Here is a 22549-nt window from a genome sequence, read left to right as displayed (position 1 = left end):
GAAAAAAAGATGGAAAAAGTCATAGTATAGTATGTCAAAAAATGCTATGTCATAAAAAAATATAAGCAAAAAAAGTCATGGTATACTATATCATTAAAATGTAAACCACAAAGTCATAGCATGGTATGTCAAGAAAATGTCCTCGTATACTATGTCATAAAAATGTAAAAAAGAGTCATAAGATAAAATGTTGAATGTCATAGTATAGTACGTCCTAAAAAATATGAAAAAGTATTATCATAGTATGTTATAATAATTTCGTCATAGTACTTTATGACTTAAATGCGTAAACAAGTCATAGGATGGTATGTCAAAATGTCATAGTATAGTATGTCATGAAAATAAAAATAAAAAAGTTATAATACAGTATGTTTAAAAAGTCATAGTATAATATGTCAACAATCTCATTCATCCATTATCATCTGTAGTATAACATAATACTATTAGTTTTACTTTGCATTATGTTATGCCCATACTATTGTTTTTATGCTTTTATTTGATTTACGATTCAATTTACTTATTTTATCCTATGCAATATTGCTCTAATGAAGTATTTGTCATGATACATTACAGCATATTACTACTTTTTACATATATTCTATACTATTACGTAATGATATATTTGTCTGATGACTGTTAAGACAGACATAGACTTCTGCTATAAATCGAACCACTGTCATTTTAACTTACTTTTTTTTCTTCACATGCTGTTGTTGCTGTTTTTCATTTTGCATTTTCATTCAACGCTCTTTCTTCAACACTCACGTTGGCAACGACAGTGAGACCTGGAGGGGCGTGATCGGAAGGAATAGCCCCCCGATCTGAACCCGAGCGGTGTTTTGTTATTGGACTTCTGTGCTCGCCACAGATTGTCCATAACGAACACCGTGTTCAGGCATAAGGATGTCCATATGTGCACTGGGCAACAGGACACCCTAGGCCGCAGTTCGATGATCAACTTTGTAGTCGTGTTGTCAGACTTGCGGCTGCATGTCTTGGACACTCAGGTGAGGAGAGAGGTGGAGCTGTCAACTGATCACCATCTGGTGGCTCAGGATTGGGTCGCTGCTTTTTGCAGATGATGTGGTCCTGTTGGCTTCATAAGGCCGTGACCTTCAGCTCTCACTGGATCGGTCCGCAGCCAAATGTGAAGCGGCCGGGATGAGAATCAGCACCTCCAGATCTGAGGCCATGGTTCTCAGCCAGAAAAGGGTGGAGTGCCCCCTCCAGATCGGAGAAGAGATCCTGCCCCAAGTGGAGGAGTCTCAGTACCTCGGGGTCTTGGTCACGAATAAGGGAGGGATGGAGCAGGAGATCGACAGGCTGATCGGTGCAGCGTCTGTAGTAATGTGGACTCTGCACCGATCTGTCGTGGTGAAGAGGGAGCTGAGCCGAAAGGCAAAGCTCTCGATTTACCAGTCGATCTTCGTTCCTACTCTCACCTATGGTCACGAGCTTTGGATAATGACCGAAAGAACAAGATCGTGGGCACAAACAGCCAAAATGAGCTTCCTCCCTAGGGTGGCCGGACTCTCCCTTAGCGATAGGACGAGAGGCTTGGTCATCCAGGAGGAGCTCGGAGTAGAGCCGCTGCTCCTTTGCATTGAGAAGAGCCAGATGAGGTTGCTTGGGCATCTAATTAGGATGCCTCCCTGGTGAGGTGTTCATGGCACGTCCCACTGGTAGGAGACCCCGGGGAAGAACCAGGACACACTCGAGAGACTATGTCTCTCAGCTGGCCTGGGAACGCCTCGGGATCCCCCGGGAAGAGCTGGACAAAGTGGCCAGAGAGAGGGAAGTCTGAGCTTCCCTACTTAGGCTGCTGCCCCCGCAACCCAACCCCGAATAAGTGGTAGAAAATGGATGGATGGATGGATAATATCAGTTTTATACACCTCTTTTATTTATTTATGTATTTATTTCTGTCCTGCTGCTGCTCCTCCAACAAACCTTTATTGATTGACAAAATTTGGTTTGTAAACACAGAGTTTAATGTTAGAACCACATAATTGCAGCACATGAAGACCTAAAACTGTGTATTTCATTATATTTCAGTCAAAGCCCAGCTGCAGTGAGACATACCGGTGTTGAGAACCAGCGGTGAAGCAGATCCCCTGTTGTCCAGACTGTGGCAGAGGTCTCCCAGCAGGCCTGTTAAGGATGATGTCTTCTCCAGTCCCTCCAGCAGCACCACCACGCAGTGAGTACTGTGAGCCTCTGGCACCCCGATCCCTGACCCCACCACTGGCACTAGGAAACCTGAGACAGGAGAGATTTCCGATTACTTGCGAGCTAAAACCCAAAAGTTTAAGTGTTACATTTGTCTTGTGACAGTTAATATGGTTGTTGGCATTGTGCAAATACTGTATATTGTTTTCAACGAAAAAGTGATAATGAAGTGATTTTTTAAATGACATGAAAATTAAAAATTTAATCCGTTTTCAGCTGTTTTCTGACATGTCACATTTTGACGTTTTTCGACATACTATATTATTACTATATTAAGATGTTTTTCGACGTTTTTTCAACAGTCTATGCTATGATGTCTCAACATGCTATTTTAATTAGTTTTAAGCTATTTTTTGGACGTCATATATTGACATTTTTCAACATTCTATTGTATGAAATTTTCAATCAATTTTTTCGACATGTTATGATGTTTTTGATCGTTTTTCTGACACTATGACGTGTCTTAACATGAATTGTATGTGGTTTTCAGCTGTTTTTGGGACATGTAATTGTTCGGAGACCAGCCAAGGATGGAAATTTGCATCCAGATCCTAACCCAAGCTGTTCATTCCCCCTGAGGGAAATGAACCCCTTCATGAACATGCAACAGCAGCACCCTGGCTCATGAGCATGTTTAACATGTTGATGAACCAGAAGCAGCAGCTATCTGAGCAAACAGTGCCAGGAAACTACATGCAGAGCTGTGGAAACTCCCTTGCAGCTGAAGAAGGAAGTTTCTACTCGAACATGATGCGCAAATCAGCAGGCAGAAGCTATTACTCAAACATGCCTTCCGAAGGCCAGCCAGTGAGGAGAGACAGAGTGGAGAGAGTAATGGCGCGACGGACCTACAGATAAAGAGGAAAAGCAGACCATTGTGTGGGTTCTTCGGGGCTTTTTGTGCTTCTGCTTTATCTTGCGTCAACCTTGCGTTAGACGGTATAAGTAGCTCCTGTAAAAGGGAGTGAAGTAACTGTTGCTTTTTATGTTTAAATAAAGCCTGCATCCAGCAGTTTTAACCTTTTCCACTCTCGAAGGTCTGACGTGCCGTTCGATTATTTAGAGTGTCTGAGTAAGGGGGAGACAAAGACTCTTAATGAGGAGAGCTGCAGCTTTTTTTCGACATGCTATACTTTGATGTTTTGAAAGTTTTTTTTCGAAATTCTATGCAATGACATGTCTCTACATGCTATTTTATGAGGTTTTCAGCTGTTTGTTGGACATGTCATAAGATGATATTTTTCGCAACTATACAATGACACTTTTGGTAAATCTTTGGCTAAAAACCACATAGTATAGTATGGCAAAGAAATGTCAAATGTTGACCTGTCCCAAAAATTTCTGAAAAACCACTTATAATACCTTGTAGAGATGCCCCATGGCATACCATGGTGAAAAAAGCGCCCAAAAAGCCCAAAAAGTAATGTTATGAAATGTTGAAAAAATGGCAAAAAACCGCAAAGTTTAGTGTGGCAATGAATGTCAACTTTTGACCTGGCCCAAAAATTTCTGAAAACCACTGATTATAGCTTGTAGAGATGTACACTAGCATAGCATGTTGAAAAAAGTGCCCATAGAAGCCCAAAAAGTCATTTTATTGCATGTTGAAGAAATGGCCAAAAACCGCATAGTATAGTATGGCGAAAAACCGCAAATTTTGACCTGACCAAAAACTGTCTGAAAACCACTTAATATAGGCTGTAGAGACACGCCATAGCATAGCATGTTGAAAAAAGGACCCAGAAAAGCCAAAAAAGTCATAATTTAACATGTTGAAAAAATGGCCAAAAACCGCATAGGCAAAAAATCTCAAATTTGGACTTGTCCAAAAAATGTCTGAAAACCACTTATTATAGGCTGTAGATTCGCGCCATAGTATAGCATGTTGAAAAAAGGGCCCAGAAAAGCCAAAAAAGTCATAATTTAGCATGTTGAAAAAATGGCCAAAAACCGCATAATAAAGTATGGCGAAAAATCTCAAATTTGGACGTGTCCAAAAAATGTCTAAAAACCACTTATTATAGGCTGTAAATACGCGCCATAGTATAGCATGTTGAAAAAAGGGCCCAGAAAAGCCCCAAAAGTCATAATTTAGCATGTTGAAAAAATGGCCAAAAACCGCATAGTATAGGATGGCGAAAAATCTCAAATTTGGACGTGTCCAAAAAATGTCTAAAAACCACTTATTATAGGCTGTGAATACGCCATAGTATAGCATGTTGAAAAAAGGGCCCAGAAAAGCCCCAAAAGTCATAATTTAGCATGTTGAAAAAATGGCCAAAAACCGCATAGTATAGTATGGCGAAAAATCTCAAATTTGGACGTGTCCAAAAAATGTCTAAAAACCACTTATTATAGGCTGTACATACGCGCCATAGTATAGCATGTTGAAAAAAGGGCCCAGAAAAGCCCAAAAAGTCATAATTTAGCATGTTGAAAAAATTGCCAAAAACCGCATAGTATAGTATGGCGAAAAATCTCAAATTTTGACCTGTCCAAAAAAATGTCTGAAAACCACTTATTATAGACTGTAGATACGCGCCATAGTATAGCATGTTGAAAAAAGGGCCCAGAAAAGCCAAAAAGGTCATAATTTAGCATGTTGAAAAAATGGCCAAAAACCGCATAGTATAGTATGGCGAAAAATCTCAAATTTGGACTTGTCCAAAAAATGTCGAAAAACCACTTATTATAGGCTGTGAATCTGGCCATAGTATAGCATGTTGAAAAAAGGGCCCAGAACAGCCAAAAAGGTCATAATTTAGCATGTTGAAAAAATTGCCAAAAACCGCATAGTATAGTATGGCGAAAAATCTCAAATTTGGACTTGTCCAAAAAATGTCTAAAAACCACTTATTATAGGCTGTACATACGCGCCATAGTATAGCATGTTGAAAAAAGGGCCCAGAAAAGCCCTAAAAGTCATAATTTAGCATGTTGAAAAAATGGCCAAAAACCGCATAGTATAGTATGGCGAAAAATCTCAAATTTGGACGTGTCCAAAAAATGTCTGAAAACCACTTATTATAGGCTGTAGATACGCGCCATAGTATAGCATGTTGAAAAAAGGGCCCAGAAAAGCCCCAAAAGTCATAATTTAGCCTGGTGAAAAAATGGCCAAAAACCGCATAGTATAGTATAGCGAAAAATTTCAAATTTGGACCTGTCCAAAAAATGTCTAAAAACCACTTATTATAGGCTGTAGATACGCGCCATAGTACAGCATGTTGAAAAAAGGGCCCAGAAAAGCCCCAAAAGTCATAATTTAGCATGTTGAAAAAATGGCCAAAAACCGCATAGTATAGTATGGCGAAAAATCTCAAATTTGGACGTGTCCAAAAAATGTCTAAAAACCACTTATTATAGGCTGTAGATACGGGCCATGGTGTAGCATGTTGAAAAAAGGGCCCAGAAAAGCCCCAAAAGTCATGATTTAGTATGTTGAAAAAATGGCCAAAAACCGCATAGTATAGTATGGCGAAAAATCTCAAATGTTGACCTGTTCAAAAAATGTCTAAAAACCACTTATTATAGGCTGTAGATACGCGCCATAGTATAGCATGTTGAAAAAAGGGCCCAGAAAAGCCCCAAAAGTCATAATTTAGCATGTTGAAAAAATGGCCAAAAACCGCATAGTATAGTATGGCGAAAAATCTCAAATTTGGACTTGTCCAAAAAATGTCTAAAAAACACTTATTATAGGCTGTAGATACGCGCCATAGTATAGCATAGCATGTTGAAAAAAGGGCCCAGAAAAGCCCCAAAAGTCATAATTTAGCATGTTGAAAAAATGGCCAAAAACCGCATAGTATAGTATGGCGAAAAATCTCAAATTTGGACGTGTCCAAAAAAATGTCTGAAAACCACTTATTATAGACTGTAGATACGCGCCATAGTATAGCATGTTGAAAAAAGGGCCCAGAAAAGCCAAAAAGGTCATAATTTAGCATGTTGAAAAAATGGCCAAAAACCGCATAGTATAGTATGGCGAAAAATCTCAAATTTGGACGTGTCCATAAAATGTCTAAAACCACTTATTATAGGCTGTGAATCTGGCGCCATAGTATAGCATGTTGAAAAAAGGGCCCAGAAAAGCCCTAAAAGTCATAATTTAGCATGTTGAAAAAATGGCCAAAAACCGCATAGTATAGTATGGCGAAAAATCTCAAATTTGGACGTGTCCAAAACATGTCTGAAAACCACTTATTATAGGCTGTGAATACGCCATAGTATAGCATGTTGAAAAAGGGCCCAGAAAAGCCAAAGAAGTCATAATTTAGCATGTTGAAAAAATGGCCAAAAACCACATAGTATAGTATGGCGAAAAATCTCAAATTTGGACGTGTCCAAAAAATGTTTAAAAACCACTTATTATAGGCTGTAAAGACGCACCATAGCATAGCATGTTGAAAAAAGGGCCCAGAAAAGCCCCCCCAAAAGTCATAATTTAGCATGTTAAAAAAATGGCCAAAAACCGCATAGTATAGTATGCCGAAAAATCTCAAATTTTGACCTGTCCAAAAAAATGTCTGAAAACCACTTATTATAGACTGTGAATCTGGCGCCATAGCATAGCATGTTGAAAAAAGGGCCCAGAAAAGCCAAAAAAGTCATAATTTAGCATGTTGAAAAAATGGCCAAAAACCGCATAGTATAGTATGGCGAAAAATCTCAAATGTTGACCTGTTCAAAAAATGTCTGAAAACCACTTATTATAGGCTGTGAATCTGGCATATAGCATAGCATGTTGAAAAAGGGCCCAGAAAAGCAAAAAGGTCATAATTTAGCATGTTGAAAAAATGGCCAAAAACCGCATAGTATAGTATGGCAAAATCTCAAATTTGGACCTGTCCAAATAATGTCTAAAACCACTTATTATAGGCTGTAGATACGCCATAGCATAGCATGTTGAAAAAAGGGCCCAGAAAAGCCCAAAAGTAAGAATTTAGCATGTTGAAAAATGGCCAAAAACCGCATAGTATAGTATGGCGAAAATCTCAAATTTGGACTTGTCCAAAAATGTTTAAAACCACTTATTATAGGCTGTAGAGGCGCACCATAGCATAGCATGTTGAAAAAAGGGCCCAGAAAAGCCCAAAAAGTCAGAATTTAGCATGTTGAAAAAATGGCCAAAAACCGCATAGTATAGTATGGCGAAAAATCTCAAATTTGGACGTGTCCATAAAATGTCTAAAAACCACTTATTATAGGCTGTAGAGACGCACCATAGCATAGCATGTTGAACAAAGGGCCCAGAAAAGCCCCCCCAAAAGTCATAATTTAGCATGTTGAAAAAATGGCCAAAAACCGCATAGTATAGTATGGCGAAAAATCTCAAATTTGGACTTGTCCAAAAAATGTCTAAAAACCACTTATTATAGGCTGTAGATACGCGCCATAGTATAGCATGTTGAAAAAAGGGCCCAGAAAAGCCCCAAAAGTCATGATTTAGTATGTTGAAAAAATGGCCAAAAACCGCATAGTATAGTATGGCGAAAAATCTCAAATTTGGACTTGTCCAAAAAATGTCTAAAAACCACTTATTATAGGCTGTGAATCTGGCGCCATAGTATAGCATGTTAAACAAAGGGCCCAGAAAAGGAAAAAAGGTCATAATTTAGCATGTTGAAAAAATGGCCAAAAACCGCATAGTATAGTATGGCGAAAAATCTCAAATTTGGACCTGTCCAAAAAATGTCTAAAAACCACTTATTATAGGCTGTAGATACGTGCCATAGTATAGCATGTTGAAAAAAGGGCCCAGAAAAGCCAAAAAAGTCATAATTTAGCATGTTGAAAAAATGGCCAAAAACCGCATAGTATAGTATGGCGAAAAATCTCAAATGTTGACCTGTTCAAAAATGTCTGAAAACCACTTATTATAGGCTGTGAATACGCACCATAGCATCACATGTTGAAAAAAAGGGCCCAGAAAAGCCCCAAAAGTCATAATTTAGCATGTTGAAAAAATGGCCAAAAACCGCATAGTATAGTATGGCGAAAAATCTCAAATTTGGACTTGTCCAAAAAATGTTTAAAAACCACTTATTATAGGCTGTGAATCTGGCGCCATACTATAGCATGTTGAAAAAAGGGCCCAGAAAAGCCAAAAAGGTCATAATTTAGCATGTTGAAAAAATGGCCAAAAACCGCATAGTATAGTATGGCGAAAAATCTCAAATTTGGACCTGTCCAAAAAATGTCTAAAAACCACTTATTATAGGCTGTAGATACGCGCCATAGTATAGCATGTTGAAAAAAGGGCCCAGAAAAGCCCAAAAAGTCATAATTTAGCATGTTGAAAAAATGGCCAAAAACCGCATAGTATAGTATGGCGAAAAATCTCAAATTTGGACTTGTCCAAAAAATGTCTAAAAAACACTTATTATAGGCTGTAGATACGCGCCATAGTATAGCATAGCATGTTGAAAAAAGGGCCCAGAAAAGCCCCAAAAGTCATAATTTAGCATGTTGAAAAATGGCCAAAAACCGCATAGTATAGTATGGCGAAAAATCTCAAATTTGGACGTGTCCAAAAATGTCTGAAAACCACTTATTATAGACTGTGAATCTGGCGCCATAGTATAGCATGTTGAAAAAGGGCCCAGAAAAGCCAAAAGGTCATAATTTAGCATGTTGAAAAATGGCCAAAAACCGCATAGTATAGTATGGCGAAAAATCTCAAATTTGGACGTGTCAAAAATGTCTAAAACCACTTATTATAGGCTGTAGAATCTGGCGCCATAGTATAGCATGTTGAAAAAAGGGCCCAGAAAAGCCCTAAAAGTCATAATTTAGCATGTTGAAAAAATGGCCAAAAACCGCATAGTATAGTATGGCGAAAAATCTCAAATTTGGACGTGTCCAAAAAATGTCTAAAAACCACTTATTATAGGCTGTAGATACGCGCCATAGTATAGCATGTTGAAAAAAGGGCCCAGAAAAGCCAAAGAAGTCATAATTTAGCATGTTGAAAAAATGGCCAAAAACCACATAGTATAGTATGGCGAAAAATCTCAAATTTGGACGTGTCCAAAAAATGTTTAAAAACCACTTATTATAGGCTGTAAAGACGCACCATAGCATAGCATGTTGAAAAAAGGGCCCAGAAAAGCCAAAAAAGTCATAATTTAGCATGTTGAAAAAATTGCCAAAAACCGCATAGTATAGTATGGCGAAAAATCTCAAATTTTGACCTGTCCAAAAAATGTCTTAAAACCACTTATTATAGACTGTGAATCTGGCCATAGTATAGCATGTTGAAAAAGGGCCCAGAAAAGCCAAAAAAGTCATAATTTAGCATGTTGAAAAAATGGCCAAAAACCGCATAGTATAGTATGGCGAAAAATCTCAAATGTTGACCTGTTCAAAAATGTCTGAAAACCACTTATTATAGGCTGTAGATACGCGCCATAGCATAGCATGTTGAAAAAAGGGCCCAGAAAAGCAAAAAAGGTCATAATTTAGCATGTTGAAAAAATGGGAAAAACCCGCATAGTATAGTATGGCAAAAAATCTCAAATTTGGACCTGTCACAATAATGTCTGAAAACCACTTATTATAGGCTGTAGATACGCGCCATAGCATCGCATGTTGAAAAAAGGGCCCAGAAAAGCCCAAAAAGTAAGAATTTAGCATGTTGAAAAAATGGCCAAAAACCGCATAGTATAGTATGGCGAAAAATCTCAAATTTGGACTTGTCCAAAAAATGTTTAAAAACCACTTATTATAGGCTGTAGAGACGCACCATAGCATAGCATGTTGAAAAAAGGGACCAGAAAAGCCCAAAAAGTCATAATTTAGCATGTTGAAAAAATGGCCAAAAACCGCATAGTATAGTATGGCGAAAAATCTCAAATTTGGACGTGTCCAAAAAATGTTTAAAAACCACTTATTATAGGCTGTAGAGACGCACCATAGCATAGCATGTTGAAAAAAGGGCCCAGAAAAGCCCCCCCAAAAGTCATAATTTAGCATGTTGAAAAAATGGCCAAAAACCGCATAGTATAGTATGGCGAAAAATTTCAAATTTGGACTTGTCCAAAAAATGTCTAAAAACCACTTATTATAGGCTGTGAATCTGGCCATATAGTATAGCATGTTGAAAAAAGGGCCCAGAAAAGCCCCAAAAGTCATGATTTAGTATGTTGAAAAAATGGCCAAAAACCGCATAGTATAGTATGGCGAAAAATCTCAAATTCGGACCTGTCCAAAAAATGTCTAAAAACCACTTATTATAGGCTGTAGATACGCGCCATAGTATAGCATGTTAAACAAAGGGCCCAGAAAAGGAAAAAAGGTCATAATTTAGCATGTTGAAAAAATGGCCAAAAACCGCATAGTATAGTATGGCGAAAAATCTCAAATTTGGACCTGTCCAAAAATGTCTAAAACCACTTATTATAGGCTGTGAATCTGGCGCCATAGTATAGCATGTTGAAAAAAGGGCCCAGAAAAGCCAAAAAAGTCATAATTTAGCATGTTGAAAAAATGGCCAAAAACCGCATAGTATAGTATGGCGAAAAATCTCAAATGTTGACCTGTTCAAAAAATGTCTGAAAACCACTTATTATAGGCTGTAGATACGCACCATAGCATCGCATGTTGAAAAAAAGGGCCCAGAAAAGCCCCAAAAATCATAATTTAGCATGTTGAAAAAATGGCCAAAAACCGCATAGTATAGTATGGCGAAAAATCTCAAATTTGGACTTGTCCAAAAAATGTTTAAAACCACTTATTATAGGCTGTAGAGACGCACCATACTATAGCATGTTGAAAAAAGGGCCCAGAAAAGCCCAAAAAGTCATAATTTAGCATGTTGAAAAAATGGCCAAAAACCGCATAGTATAGTATGGCGAAAAATCTCAAATTTGGACGTGTCCAAAAAATGTCTAAAACCACTTATTATAGGCTGTGAATCTGGCGCCATTGCATAGCATGTTGAAAAAAGGGCCCAGAACAGCCAAAAAGGTCATAATTTAGCATGTTGAAAAAATTGCCAAAAACCGCATAGTATAGTATGGCGAAAAATCTCAAATTTGGACCTGTCCAAAAAATGTTTAAAAACCACTTATTATAGGCTGTGAATCTGGCGCCATGGTATAGCATGTTGAAAAAGGGCCCAGAAAAGCCCCAAAAGTCAGAATTTAGCATGTTGAAAAAGGCCAAAAACCGCATAGTATAGTATGGCGAAAAATCTCAAATTTGGACCTGTCCAAAAAATGTTTAAAAACCACTTATTATAGGCTGTAGATACGCGCCATAGTATAGCATGTTGAAAAAAGGGCCCAGAAAAGCCAAAAAGGTCATAAATTAGAATGTTGAAAAAATGGCCAAAAACCGCATAGTATAGTATGTGAAAAATTTCAAATTTGGACCTGTCCAAAAATGTCTAAAACCACTTATTATAGGCTGTGAATCTGGCGCCATAGCATAGCATGTTGAAAAAAGGGCCCAGAAAAGCCCCAAAAGTCATAATTTAGCATGTTGAAAAAATGGCCAAAAACCGCATAGTATAGTATGGCGAAAAATCTCAAATTTGGACGTGTCCAAAAAATGTCTAAAAACCACTTATTATAGGCTGTAGATACGCGCCATTGCATAGCATGTTGAAAAAAGGGCCCAGAACAGCCAAAAAGGTCATAATTTAGCATGTTGAAAAAATTGCCAAAAACCGCATAGTATAGTATGGCGAAAAATCTCAAATTTGGACCTGTCCAAAAAATGTTTAAAAACCACTTATTATAGGCTGTAGATACGCGCCATGGTATAGCATGTTGAAAAAAGGGCCCAGAAAAGCCCCAAAAGTCAGAATTTAGCATGTTGAAAAAAGGGCCAAAAACCGCATAGTATAGTATGGCGAAAAATCTCAAATTTGGACCTGTCCAAAAAATGTTTAAAAACCACTTATTATAGGCTGTAGATACGCGCCCATAGTATAGCATGTTGAAAAAGGGCCCAGAAAAGCCAAAAGGTCATAATTTAGCATGTTGAAAAATGGCCAAAAACCGCATAGTATAGTATGGCGAAAAATCTCAAATTTGGACCTGTCCAAAAATGTCTAAAACCACTTATTATAGGCTGTGAATCTGGCGCCATAGTATAGCATGTTGAAAAAAGGGCCCAGAAAAGCCCCAAAAGTCATAATTTAGCATGTTGAAAAAATGGCCAAAAACCGCATAGTATAGTATGGCGAAAAATCTCAAATTTGGACGTGTCCAAAAAATGTCTAAAAACCACTTATTATAGGCTGTAGATACGCGCCATTGCATAGCATGTTGAAAAAAGGGCCCAGAACAGCCAAAAAGGTCATAATTTAGCATGTTGAAAAAATTGCCAAAAACCGCATAGTATAGTATGGCGAAAAATCTCAAATTTGGACCTGTCCAAAAAATGTTTAAAAACCACTTATTATAGGCTGTAGATACGCGCCATGGTATAGCATGTTGAAAAAAGGGCCCAGAAAAGCCCCAAAAGTCAGAATTTAGCATGTTGAAAAAAGGGCCAAAAACCGCATAGTATAGTATGGCGAAAAATCTCAAATTGGACCTGTCAAAAATGTTTAAAAACCACTTATTATAGGCTGTGAATCTGCGCCATAGTATAGCATGTTGAAAAAAGGGCCCAGAAAAGCCAAAAGGTCATAATTTAGCATGTTGAAAAAATGGCCAAAACCGCATAGTATAGGATGGCGAAAAATCTCAAATTTGGACTTGTCCAAAAAATGTCAAAAAACCACTCATTATAGGCTGTAGATACGCGCCATAGTATAGCATGTTGAAAAAAGGGCCCAGAAAAGCCCCAAAAGTCATAATTTAGCATGTTGAAAAAATGGCCAAAACCGCATAGTATAGTATGGCGAAAATCTCAAATTTGGACTTGTCCAAAAAATGTCTAAAAACCACTTATTATAGGCTGTGAATCTGGCGCCATAGTATAGCATGTTGAAAAAGGGCCCAGAAAAGCCCCAAAAGTCATAATTTAGCATGTTGAAAAATGGCCAAAAACCGCATAGTATAGTATGGCGAAAAATCTCAAATTTGGACGTGTCCAAAAATGTCTAAAACCACTTATTATAGGCTGTGAATCTGGCGTCATAGTATAGCATGTTGAAAAAAGGGCCCAGAAAAGCCAAAAAAGTCATAATTTAGCATGTTGAAAAAATGGCCAAAAACCACATAGTATAGTATGGCGAAAAATCTCAAATTTGGACTTGTCCAAAAAATGTCTAAAAACCACTTATTATAGGCTGTGAATCTACGCCATTGCATAGCATGTTGAAAAAAGGCCCAGAAAAGCCCCTAAAGTCAGAATTTAGCATGTTGAAAAAATGGCCAAAAACGCATAGTATAGTATGGCGAAAAATCTCAAATTTGGACTTGTCCAAAAATGTCTAAAACCACTTATTATAGGCTGTGAATCTGGCGCCATAGTATAGCATGTTGAAAAAGGGCCCAGAAAAGCCAAAAAGTCATAATTTAGCATGTTGAAAAATGGCCAAAAACCGCATAGTATAGTATGGCGAAAAATCTCAAATTTGGACCTGTCCAAAAATGTCTAAAACCACTTATTATAGGCTGTAAAGACGCGCCATTGCATAGCATGTTGAAAAAAGGGCCCAGAACAGCCAAAAAGGTCATAATTTAGCATGTTGAAAAAATGGCCAAAAACCGCATAGTATAGTATGGCGAAAAATCTCAAATTCGGACCTGTCCAAAAAATGTTTAAAAACCACTTATTATAGGCTGTGAATCTGGCCATGGTATAGCATGTTGAAAAAAGGGCCCAGAAAAGCCCCAAAAGTCAGAATTTAGCATGTTGAAAAAATGGCCAAAAACCGCATAGTATATAGTATGGCGAAAAATCTCAAATTTGGACCTGTCCAAAAAATGTCTAAAAACCACTTATTATAGGCTGTAGAATCACGCCATTGCATAGCATGTTGAAAAAAGGCCCAGAAAAGCCCAAAAGTCATAATTTAGCATATTGAAAAAATGGCCAAAACCGCATAGTATAGTATGGCGAAAAATCTCAAATTTGGACCTGTCCAAAAAATGTTTAAAACCACTTATTATAGGCTGTGAATACGCCGCCATAGTATAGCATGTTGAAAAAGGGCCCAGAAAAGCCAAAAAGGTCATAATTTAGCATGTTGAAAAAATGGCCAAAAACACATAGTATAGTATGGCGAAAAATCTCAAATTTGGACGTGTCCAAAAAATGTCTAAAAACCACTTATTATAGGCTGTAGATACGCGCCATAGTATAGCATGTTGAAAAAAGGGCCCAGAAAAGCCCCAAAAGTCATAATTTAGCATGTTGAAAAAATGGCCAAAAACCGCATAGTATAGTATGGCGAAAAATCTCAAATTTGGACCTGTCCAAAAAATGTCTAAAACCACTTATTATAGGCTGTGAATCTGGCGTCATAGTATAGCATGTTGAAAAAAGGGCCCAGAAAAGCCCAAAAAGTCATAATTTAGCATGTTGAAAAAATGGCCAAAAACCGCATAGTATAGTATGGCGAAAAATCTCAAATTTGGACGTGTCCAAAAAATGTCTAAAAACCACTTATTATAGGCTGTGAATCACGCCATAGTATAGCATGTTGAAAAAAGGGCCCAGAAAAGCCCCTAAAGTCATAATTTAGCATGTTGAAAAAATGGCCAAAAACCGCATAGTATAGTATGGCGAAAAATCTCAAATTTGGACCTGTCCAAAAAATGTCTAAAAACCACTTATTATAGGCTGTAAAGACGCGCCATTGCATAGCATGTTGAAAAAAGGGCCCAGAACAGCCAAAAAGGTCATAATTTAGCATGTTGAAAAATTGCCAAAAACCGCATAGTATAGTATGGCGAAAATCTCAAATTTGGACTTGTCCAAAAATGTCTAAAACCACTTATTATAGGCTGTAGATCAGCGCCATTGCATAGCATGTTGAAAAAGGGCCCAGAAAAGCCCCTAAAGTCATAATTTAGCATGTTGAAAAATGGCCAAAAACCACATAGTATAGTATGGCGAAAAATCTCAAATTTGGACTTGTCAAAAATGTCTAAAAACCACTTATTATAGGCTGTAGATACGCGCCATAGTATAGCATGTTGAAAAAAGGGCCCAGAAAAGCCCCAAAAGTCATAATTTAGCATGTTGAAAAAATGGCCAAAAACCGCATAGTATAGTATGGCGAAAAATCTCAAATTTGGACTTGTCCAAAAAATGGCGAAAAACCACTGATTATAGGCTGTGAATCTGGCGCCATAGTATAGCATGTTGAAAAAAGGGCCCAGAAAAGCCCCTAAAGTCATAATTTAGCATGTTGAAAAAATGGCCAAAAACCGCATAGTATAGTATGGCGAAAAATCTCAAATTTGGACCTGTCCAAAAAATGTCTAAAAACCACTTATTATAGGCTGTAAAGACGCGCCATTGCATAGCATGTTGAAAAAAGGGCCCAGAAAAGCCAAAAAGGTCATAATTTAGCATGTTGAAAAAATGGCCAAAAAGCGCATAGTATAGTATGGCGAAAAATCTCAAATTTTGACCTGTCCAAAAATGTCTAAAACCACTTATTATAGGCTGTGAATCACGCCATAGCATAGCATGTTGAAAAAAGGGCCCAGAAAAGCCAAAAAAGTCATAATTTAGCATGTTGAAAAAATGGCCAAAAACCACATAGTATAGTATGGCGAAAAATCTCAAATTTGGACTTGTCAAAAAATGTCTCAAACCCACTTATTATAGGCTGTAGATACGCGCCATAGTATAGCATGTTGAAAAAAGGGCCCAGAAAAGCCCCAAAAGTCAGAATTTAGCATGTTGAAAAAATGGCCAAAAACCGCATAGTATAGTATGTGAAAAATCTCAAATTTGGACTTGTCCAAAAAATGTCTAAAACCACTTATTATAGGCTGTGAATCTGGCGTCATAGTATAGCATGTTGAAAAAGGGCCCAGAAAAGCCCAAAAGTCATAATTTACCATGTTGAAAAAATGGCCAAAAACCGCATAGTATAGTATGGCGAAAAATCTCAAATTTGGACCTGTCCAAAAATGTCTAAAACCACTTATTATAGGCTGTGAATCTGGCGCCATTGCATAGCATGTTGAAAAAAGGGCCCAGAAAAGCCCTAAAAGTCATAATTTAGCATGTTGAAAAAATGGCCAAAAAAGCGCATAGTATAGTATGGCGAAAAATCTCAAATTTGGACCTGTCCAAAAATGTCTAAAACCACTTATTATAGACTGTAGATGCAGCCATAGTATAGCATGTTGAATAAAGGGCCAGAAAAGCCAAAAAGGTCATAATTTAGCATGTTGAAAAATGGCCAAAAACCGCATAGTATAGTATGGCGAAAATCTCAAATTTGGACTTGTCAAAAATGTCTAAAACCACTTATTATAGGCTGTAGATACGTAGCCATAGTATAGCATGTTGAAAAAGGGCCAGAAAAGCCAAAAAGTCATAATTTAGCATGTTGAAAAAATGGCCAAAAACCGCATAGTATAGTATGTGAAAAATCTCAAATTTTGGACCTGTCCAAAAATGTCTAAAACCACTTATTATGAAACTGTGAATCATGGCATCATTGCATAGAAGACATGTTGAAAAATGGCCCAGAAAAAGCCCAAAAAGTCATAATTTAAAAGCATGTTGAAAAATGGCCAAACCACATAGTATAGTATGGCAAAAATCTCTAAATTGGACTTGTCAAAAAATAATCTAAAACTCACTTATTATATATATGGAGGGCTGTAGATATCTGGCCAGCCATAGTATAGCATGTTGAAGAGGACCCCGAAAAGAAAAGCCCCAAAAGTCAGAATTTAGCATGTTGAAAAAATGGCCAAAAACCGCATAGTATAAAGTATAAGCTGAAAAAATCTCAAATTTGGACTTGTCAAAAAATATCCCTAAAACCACTTATTATAGGAGAAACATGAATCACGCCGCCTATAGTATAGCATGTTGAAAAAAGACTGAAAAAGCCCCAAAAGTCATAATTTAGCATGTTGAAAAATGGCCAAAAAACCGCATAGTATAGTATGGTATGCGAAAAATCTCAAATTTGGACCTGTCAGAAAATGCCTAAAACCACTTTTAATTATGGGCTGTGAAGACGGCTGCCATTGCATAGCATGTTGAAAAAGGGCCCAGAACAAGCCAAAAAAGGTCATAATTTAGCATGTTGAAAAATGGCCAAAACCGCATAGTATAGTATGGCGAAAAATCTCAAATTTGGACCTGTCCAGAAAATGCCTAAAAACCACTTATTATAGGCTGTAAAATAGCGCCATTGCATATGCATAGCATGTTGAAAAAAGGGCCCAGAACAGCCAAAAAGGTCATAATTTAGCATGTTGAAAAAATGTGCACAAAACCGTGACATAATATAGTATGTATGTAAAAATCTCAAATTCGGAATTCCTGTCCAAAAAATGTTTAAAACCACTTATTATAGGCTGTGAATACTGGCATGCATGAACATAGCATGATATGAAAAAAGGGCCCAGAAAAGCCTAAAAGTCAGAATTTAGCATGTTGAAAAAATGGCTAAAAACGCATAGTATAGTATGGCGAAAATCTCAAATTTGGACTTGTCCAAAAATGTCTAAAACCACTTATTATAGGAAGCTGTAGATAAGCATTACAGTATAGCATGTTGAAAAAGGGCCCAGAAAAGCCCAAAAAGTCATAATTTAGCATGTTGAAAAATGGCCATTACAAACCGTATAGTATAGTATGGCGAAAAAATCTCAAATTCGGACCTGTCCAAAAATGTTTAAAACCACTTATTATAGGCTGCAGAATCACGCTATAGTATAGCATGTTGAAAAAAAAGGGCCTCAGAAAAAGCCAAAAAGGTCATAATTTAGCATGTTGAAAAATGGCCAAAAACCGTATAGTATAGTATGGTGAAAAAATCTCAAATTTTGACCTGTCAAAAATGTCTAAAACCACTTATTATAGGCTGTGAATCTGGCGCCATTACGCATAGTGTTGAAAAATGGCCCAGAAAAGCCCAAAAAGTCATAATTTAGCATGTTGAAAAAAATGGCCAAAACCACATAGTATAGTAAGTATGAAAAATCTCAAATTTGGACTTATGTCCAAAAATGTCTAAAACCACTTATTATAGGTCATGAATACAGCATACATAGTATAGCATGTTGAAAAAAGGGCCCAGAAAAGCCCTTTAAAGTCAAATTTAGCATGTTGAAAAAATGGCCAAAAACCATAGTATAGTATGGTAGCGAAAATCTCAAATTTGGACTTGTCAAAAAATGTCTAAAAACCCACTTATTATAGGCTGTAGATCTGGTAGCCATAGTATAGCATGTTGAAAAAAGCCCAGAAAAGCCCCAAAGTCATAAAAATTTAGCATGTTGAAAAATAGTAAAAACCGCAGAGATAGTATAGTATGGCGAAAAAATCTCAAATTTGGACTTGTCCAAAAATGTCTAAAACCACTTATTATAGGCTGTAGATGCAGCGTCATGGTATAGCATGTTGAAAAAAAAGCACTGAAAAGCCTCAAAAAGTCATATAATTTACCATGTTGAAAAATGGCCAAAACCGCATAGTATAGTATGGCGAAAAATCACAAATTTGGACTTGTACAAAAAATGTCTAAAACCACTTATTATGGGCTGTGAATCACAGCCGCCTATAGTATAGCATGTTGAATAAAGGGCCCAGAAAAAGCCCCAAAAGTCATAATTAGCATGTTGAAAAATGGCCAAAAAACCGCGCATAGTATAGTATGGCGAAAAATCTCAAATTTGGACTTGTCCAAAAATGTCTAAAAACCACTTATTATAGGCTGTGAATCACAGCCATAGTATAGCATAAGTTGAGAAAAAAGGGCCACCCAGAAAAGCCCCCAAAGAGTCATAATTGTAGCATGTTGAAAAATGGCCAAAAACCGCATAGCAAGTATGGTATGGCGAAAAAATCTCAAATTTGGACTTGTCAAAATACGTAATCTAAAACCATATTATAGGCTGTAGACACGCCGCATAGTATAGCATGTTGAAAAAAGGGCCCAGAAAAGAAAAGCCCCAAAAAGTCAGAATTTAGTATGTTGAAAAAAATGGCCAAAAACCGCATGTAGTATAGTATGGCGAAAAATCTCAAATTTTGGACTTGTCAAAAATGTCTAAAAACCACTTATTATGGGCTGTGAATAATGGCGTCATAGTATAGCAGCATGTTGAAAAAAGGGCCCAGAAAAGCCCAAAAGTCATAATTTACCATGTTGAAAAAAATGGCCAAAAACCGTATAGTATAGTATGGCGAAAAAATCTCACAACTTGGACCTGTCTCAAAAATGATAAAACCACTTATTATAGGCTGTGAATGACAGCGCCATTGCATAGCATGTTGAAAAAAGGGCAGAAAAAGCCCCTAAAGTCATAATTTAGCATGTTGAAAAAATGGCCAAAAACATAATTATAGTATGGTGGTGAAAAATCTCAAATTTGGACCTGTCCAAAAAATGTCTAAAAACCACTTATTATAGGCTGTGAATCTGCGCCATAGTATAGCATGTTGAAAAAGGGCCCAGAAAAGCCCAAAAAGTCATAATTTAGCATGTTGAAAAAATGGCCAAAAACCGCATAGTATAGTATGGCGAAAAATCTCAAATTTGGACCTGTCAAAAATGTCTAAAAACCTCTTATTATAGGCTGTAAATACGCGCCATAGCATAGCATGTTGAAAAAAGGGCCCAGAAAAGCCAAAAAGTTCATAATTTAGCATGTTGAAAAATGGCCAAAAACCGCATAGTATAGTATGGCGAAAAATCTCAAATTTGGACCTGTCCAAAAAATGTCTAAAACCACTTATTATAGGCTGTGAATCTGGCATATAGTATAGCATGTTGAAAAAAGGGCCCAGAAAAGCCAAAAGTCATAATTTAGCATGTTGAAAAAATGGCCAAAAACCGCATAGTATAGTATGGCGAAAAATCTCAAATTTGGACCTGTCCAAAAATGTCTAAAACCACTTATTATAGGCTGTGAATCTGGCGCCATAGTATAGCATGTTGAAAAAAGGGCCCAGAAAAGCCAAAAAGTCATAATTTAGCATGTTGAAAAAATGGCCAAAAACCGCATAGTATAGTATGGCGAAAAATCTCAAATTTGGACCTGTCCAAAAAATGTTTAAAAACCACTTATTATAGGCTGTGATTGCAGCCATAGTATAGCATGTTGAAAAAAGGGCCCAGAAAAGCCCAAAAAGTCATAATTTAGCATGTTGAAAAAATGGCCAAAAACCGCATAGTATAGTATGGCGAAAAATCTCAAATTTGGACCTGTCAAAAATGTCTAAAACCACTTATTATAGGCTGTGAATCTGGCGCCATAGTATAGCATGTTGAAAAAGGGCCCAGAAAAGCCAAAAAGTCATAATTTAGCATGTTGAAAAAATGGCCAAAAACCGCATAGTATAGTATGGCGAAAAATCTCAAATTTGGACTTGTCCAAAAATGTCTAAAACCACTTATTAAAGGCTGTAAAACGCGCCATAGTATAGCATGTTGAAAAAAGGGCCCAGAAAAGCCCAAAAGTCATAATTTAGCATGTTGAAAAAATGGCCAAAAACCGCATAGTATAGTATGGCGAAAAATCTCAAATTTGGACCTGTCAAAAAATGTCTAAAACCACTTATTATAGGCTGTGAATCTGGCGCCATAGTATAGCATGTTGAAAAAAGGGCCCAGAAAAGCCCCAAAAGTCATAATTTAGCATGTTGAAAAAATGGCCAAAAACCGCATAGTATAGTATGGCGAAAAATCTCAAATTTGGACGTGTCCAAAAAATGTCTAAAAACCACTTATTATAGGCTGTAGATACGCGCCATAGTATAGCATGTTGAAAAAAGGCCCCAGAAAAGCCAAAAGTCATAATTTAGCATGTTGAAAAAATGGCCAAAAACCGCATAGTATAGTATGGCGAAAAATCTCAAATTTTGACCTGTCCAAAAATTGTCTGAAAACCACTTATTATAGGCTGTAGATACGCGCCATAGTATAGCATGTTGAAAAAAGGGCCCAGAAAAGCCAAAAAGGTCATAATTTAGCATGTTGAAAAAATGGCCAAAAACCGCATAGTATAGTATGGCGAAAAATCTCAAATTTGGACGTGTCCAAAAAATGTCTAAAAACCACTTATTATAGGCTGTAGATACGCGCCATAGTATAGCATGTTGAAAAAAGGGCCCAGAAAAGCCCTAAAAGTCATAATTTAGCATGTTGAAAAAATGGCCAAAAACCGCATAGTATAGTATGGCGAAAAATCTCAAATTTGGACGTGTCCAAAACATGTCTGAAAACCACTTATTATAGGCTGTAGATACGCGCCATAGTATAGCATGTTGAAAAAAGGGCCCAGAAAAGCCAAAGAAGTCATAATTTAGCATGTTGAAAAAATGGCCAAAAACCACATAGTATAGTATGGCGAAAAATCTCAAATTTGGACGTGTCCAAAAAATGTTTAAAAACCACTTATTATAGGCTGTAAAGACGCACCATAGCATAGCATGTTGAAAAAAGGGCCCAGAAAAGCCCCCCCAAAAGTCATAATTTAGCATGTTAAAAAAATGGCCAAAAACCGCATAGTATAGTATGCCGAAAAATCTCAAATTTTGACCTGTCCAAAAAAATGTCTGAAAACCACTTATTATAGACTGTAGATACGCGCCATAGTATAGCATGTTGAAAAAAGGGCCCAGAAAAGCCAAAAAAGTCATAATTTAGCATGTTGAAAAAATGGCCAAAAACCGCATAGTATAGTATGGCGAAAAATCTCAAATGTTGACCTGTTCAAAAATGTCTGAAAACCACTTATTATAGGCTGTAGATACGCGCCATAGCATAGCATGTTGAAAAAAGGGCCCAGAAAAGCAAAAAAGGTCATAATTTAGCATGTTGAAAAAATGGGAAAAACCCGCATAGTATAGTATGGCAAAAAATCTCAAATTTGGACCTGTCCAAATAATGTCTGAAAACCACTTATTATAGGCTGTAGATACGCGCCATAGCATCGCATGTTGAAAAAAGGGCCCAGAAAAGCCCAAAAAGTAAGAATTTAGCATGTTGAAAAAATGGCCAAAAACCGCATAGTATAGTATGGCGAAAAATCTCAAATTTGGACTTGTCCAAAAAATGTTTAAAAACCACTTATTATAGGCTGTAGAGACGCACCATAGCATAGCATGTTGAAAAAAGGGACCAGAAAAGCCCAAAAAGTCATAATTTAGCATGTTGAAAAAATGGCCAAAAACCGCATAGTATAGTATGGCGAAAAATCTCAAATTT

General features: G+C 37.1%; 1 protein-coding gene across 1 annotated transcript in view; it reads right to left on the bottom strand.

The window, feature by feature from the left end:
• The window catches only part of cttnbp2 (cortactin binding protein 2), a 165381-nt gene that overhangs the window by 9419 nt on the left and 133413 nt on the right, over nt 1-22549 (bottom strand). The window contains exon 15 of the mRNA XM_042495910.2: nt 2083-2259. Coding sequence (XP_042351844.2) covers nt 2083-2259 — 177 coding nt within the window. The remainder of the gene's footprint in view (nt 1-2082; nt 2260-22549) is intronic.

This window comes from Plectropomus leopardus, chromosome 7, assembly GCF_026936395.1.
Source record: "Plectropomus leopardus strain MGB_pleo_1.0 chromosome 7, ASM2693639v1, whole genome shotgun sequence".
Classification (NCBI taxonomy): Eukaryota; Metazoa; Chordata; class Actinopteri; order Perciformes; family Serranidae; genus Plectropomus; species Plectropomus leopardus.
Note: the sequence above shows the minus strand (reverse complement) of the source record. Positions and strands in the feature narration are given on the sequence as shown.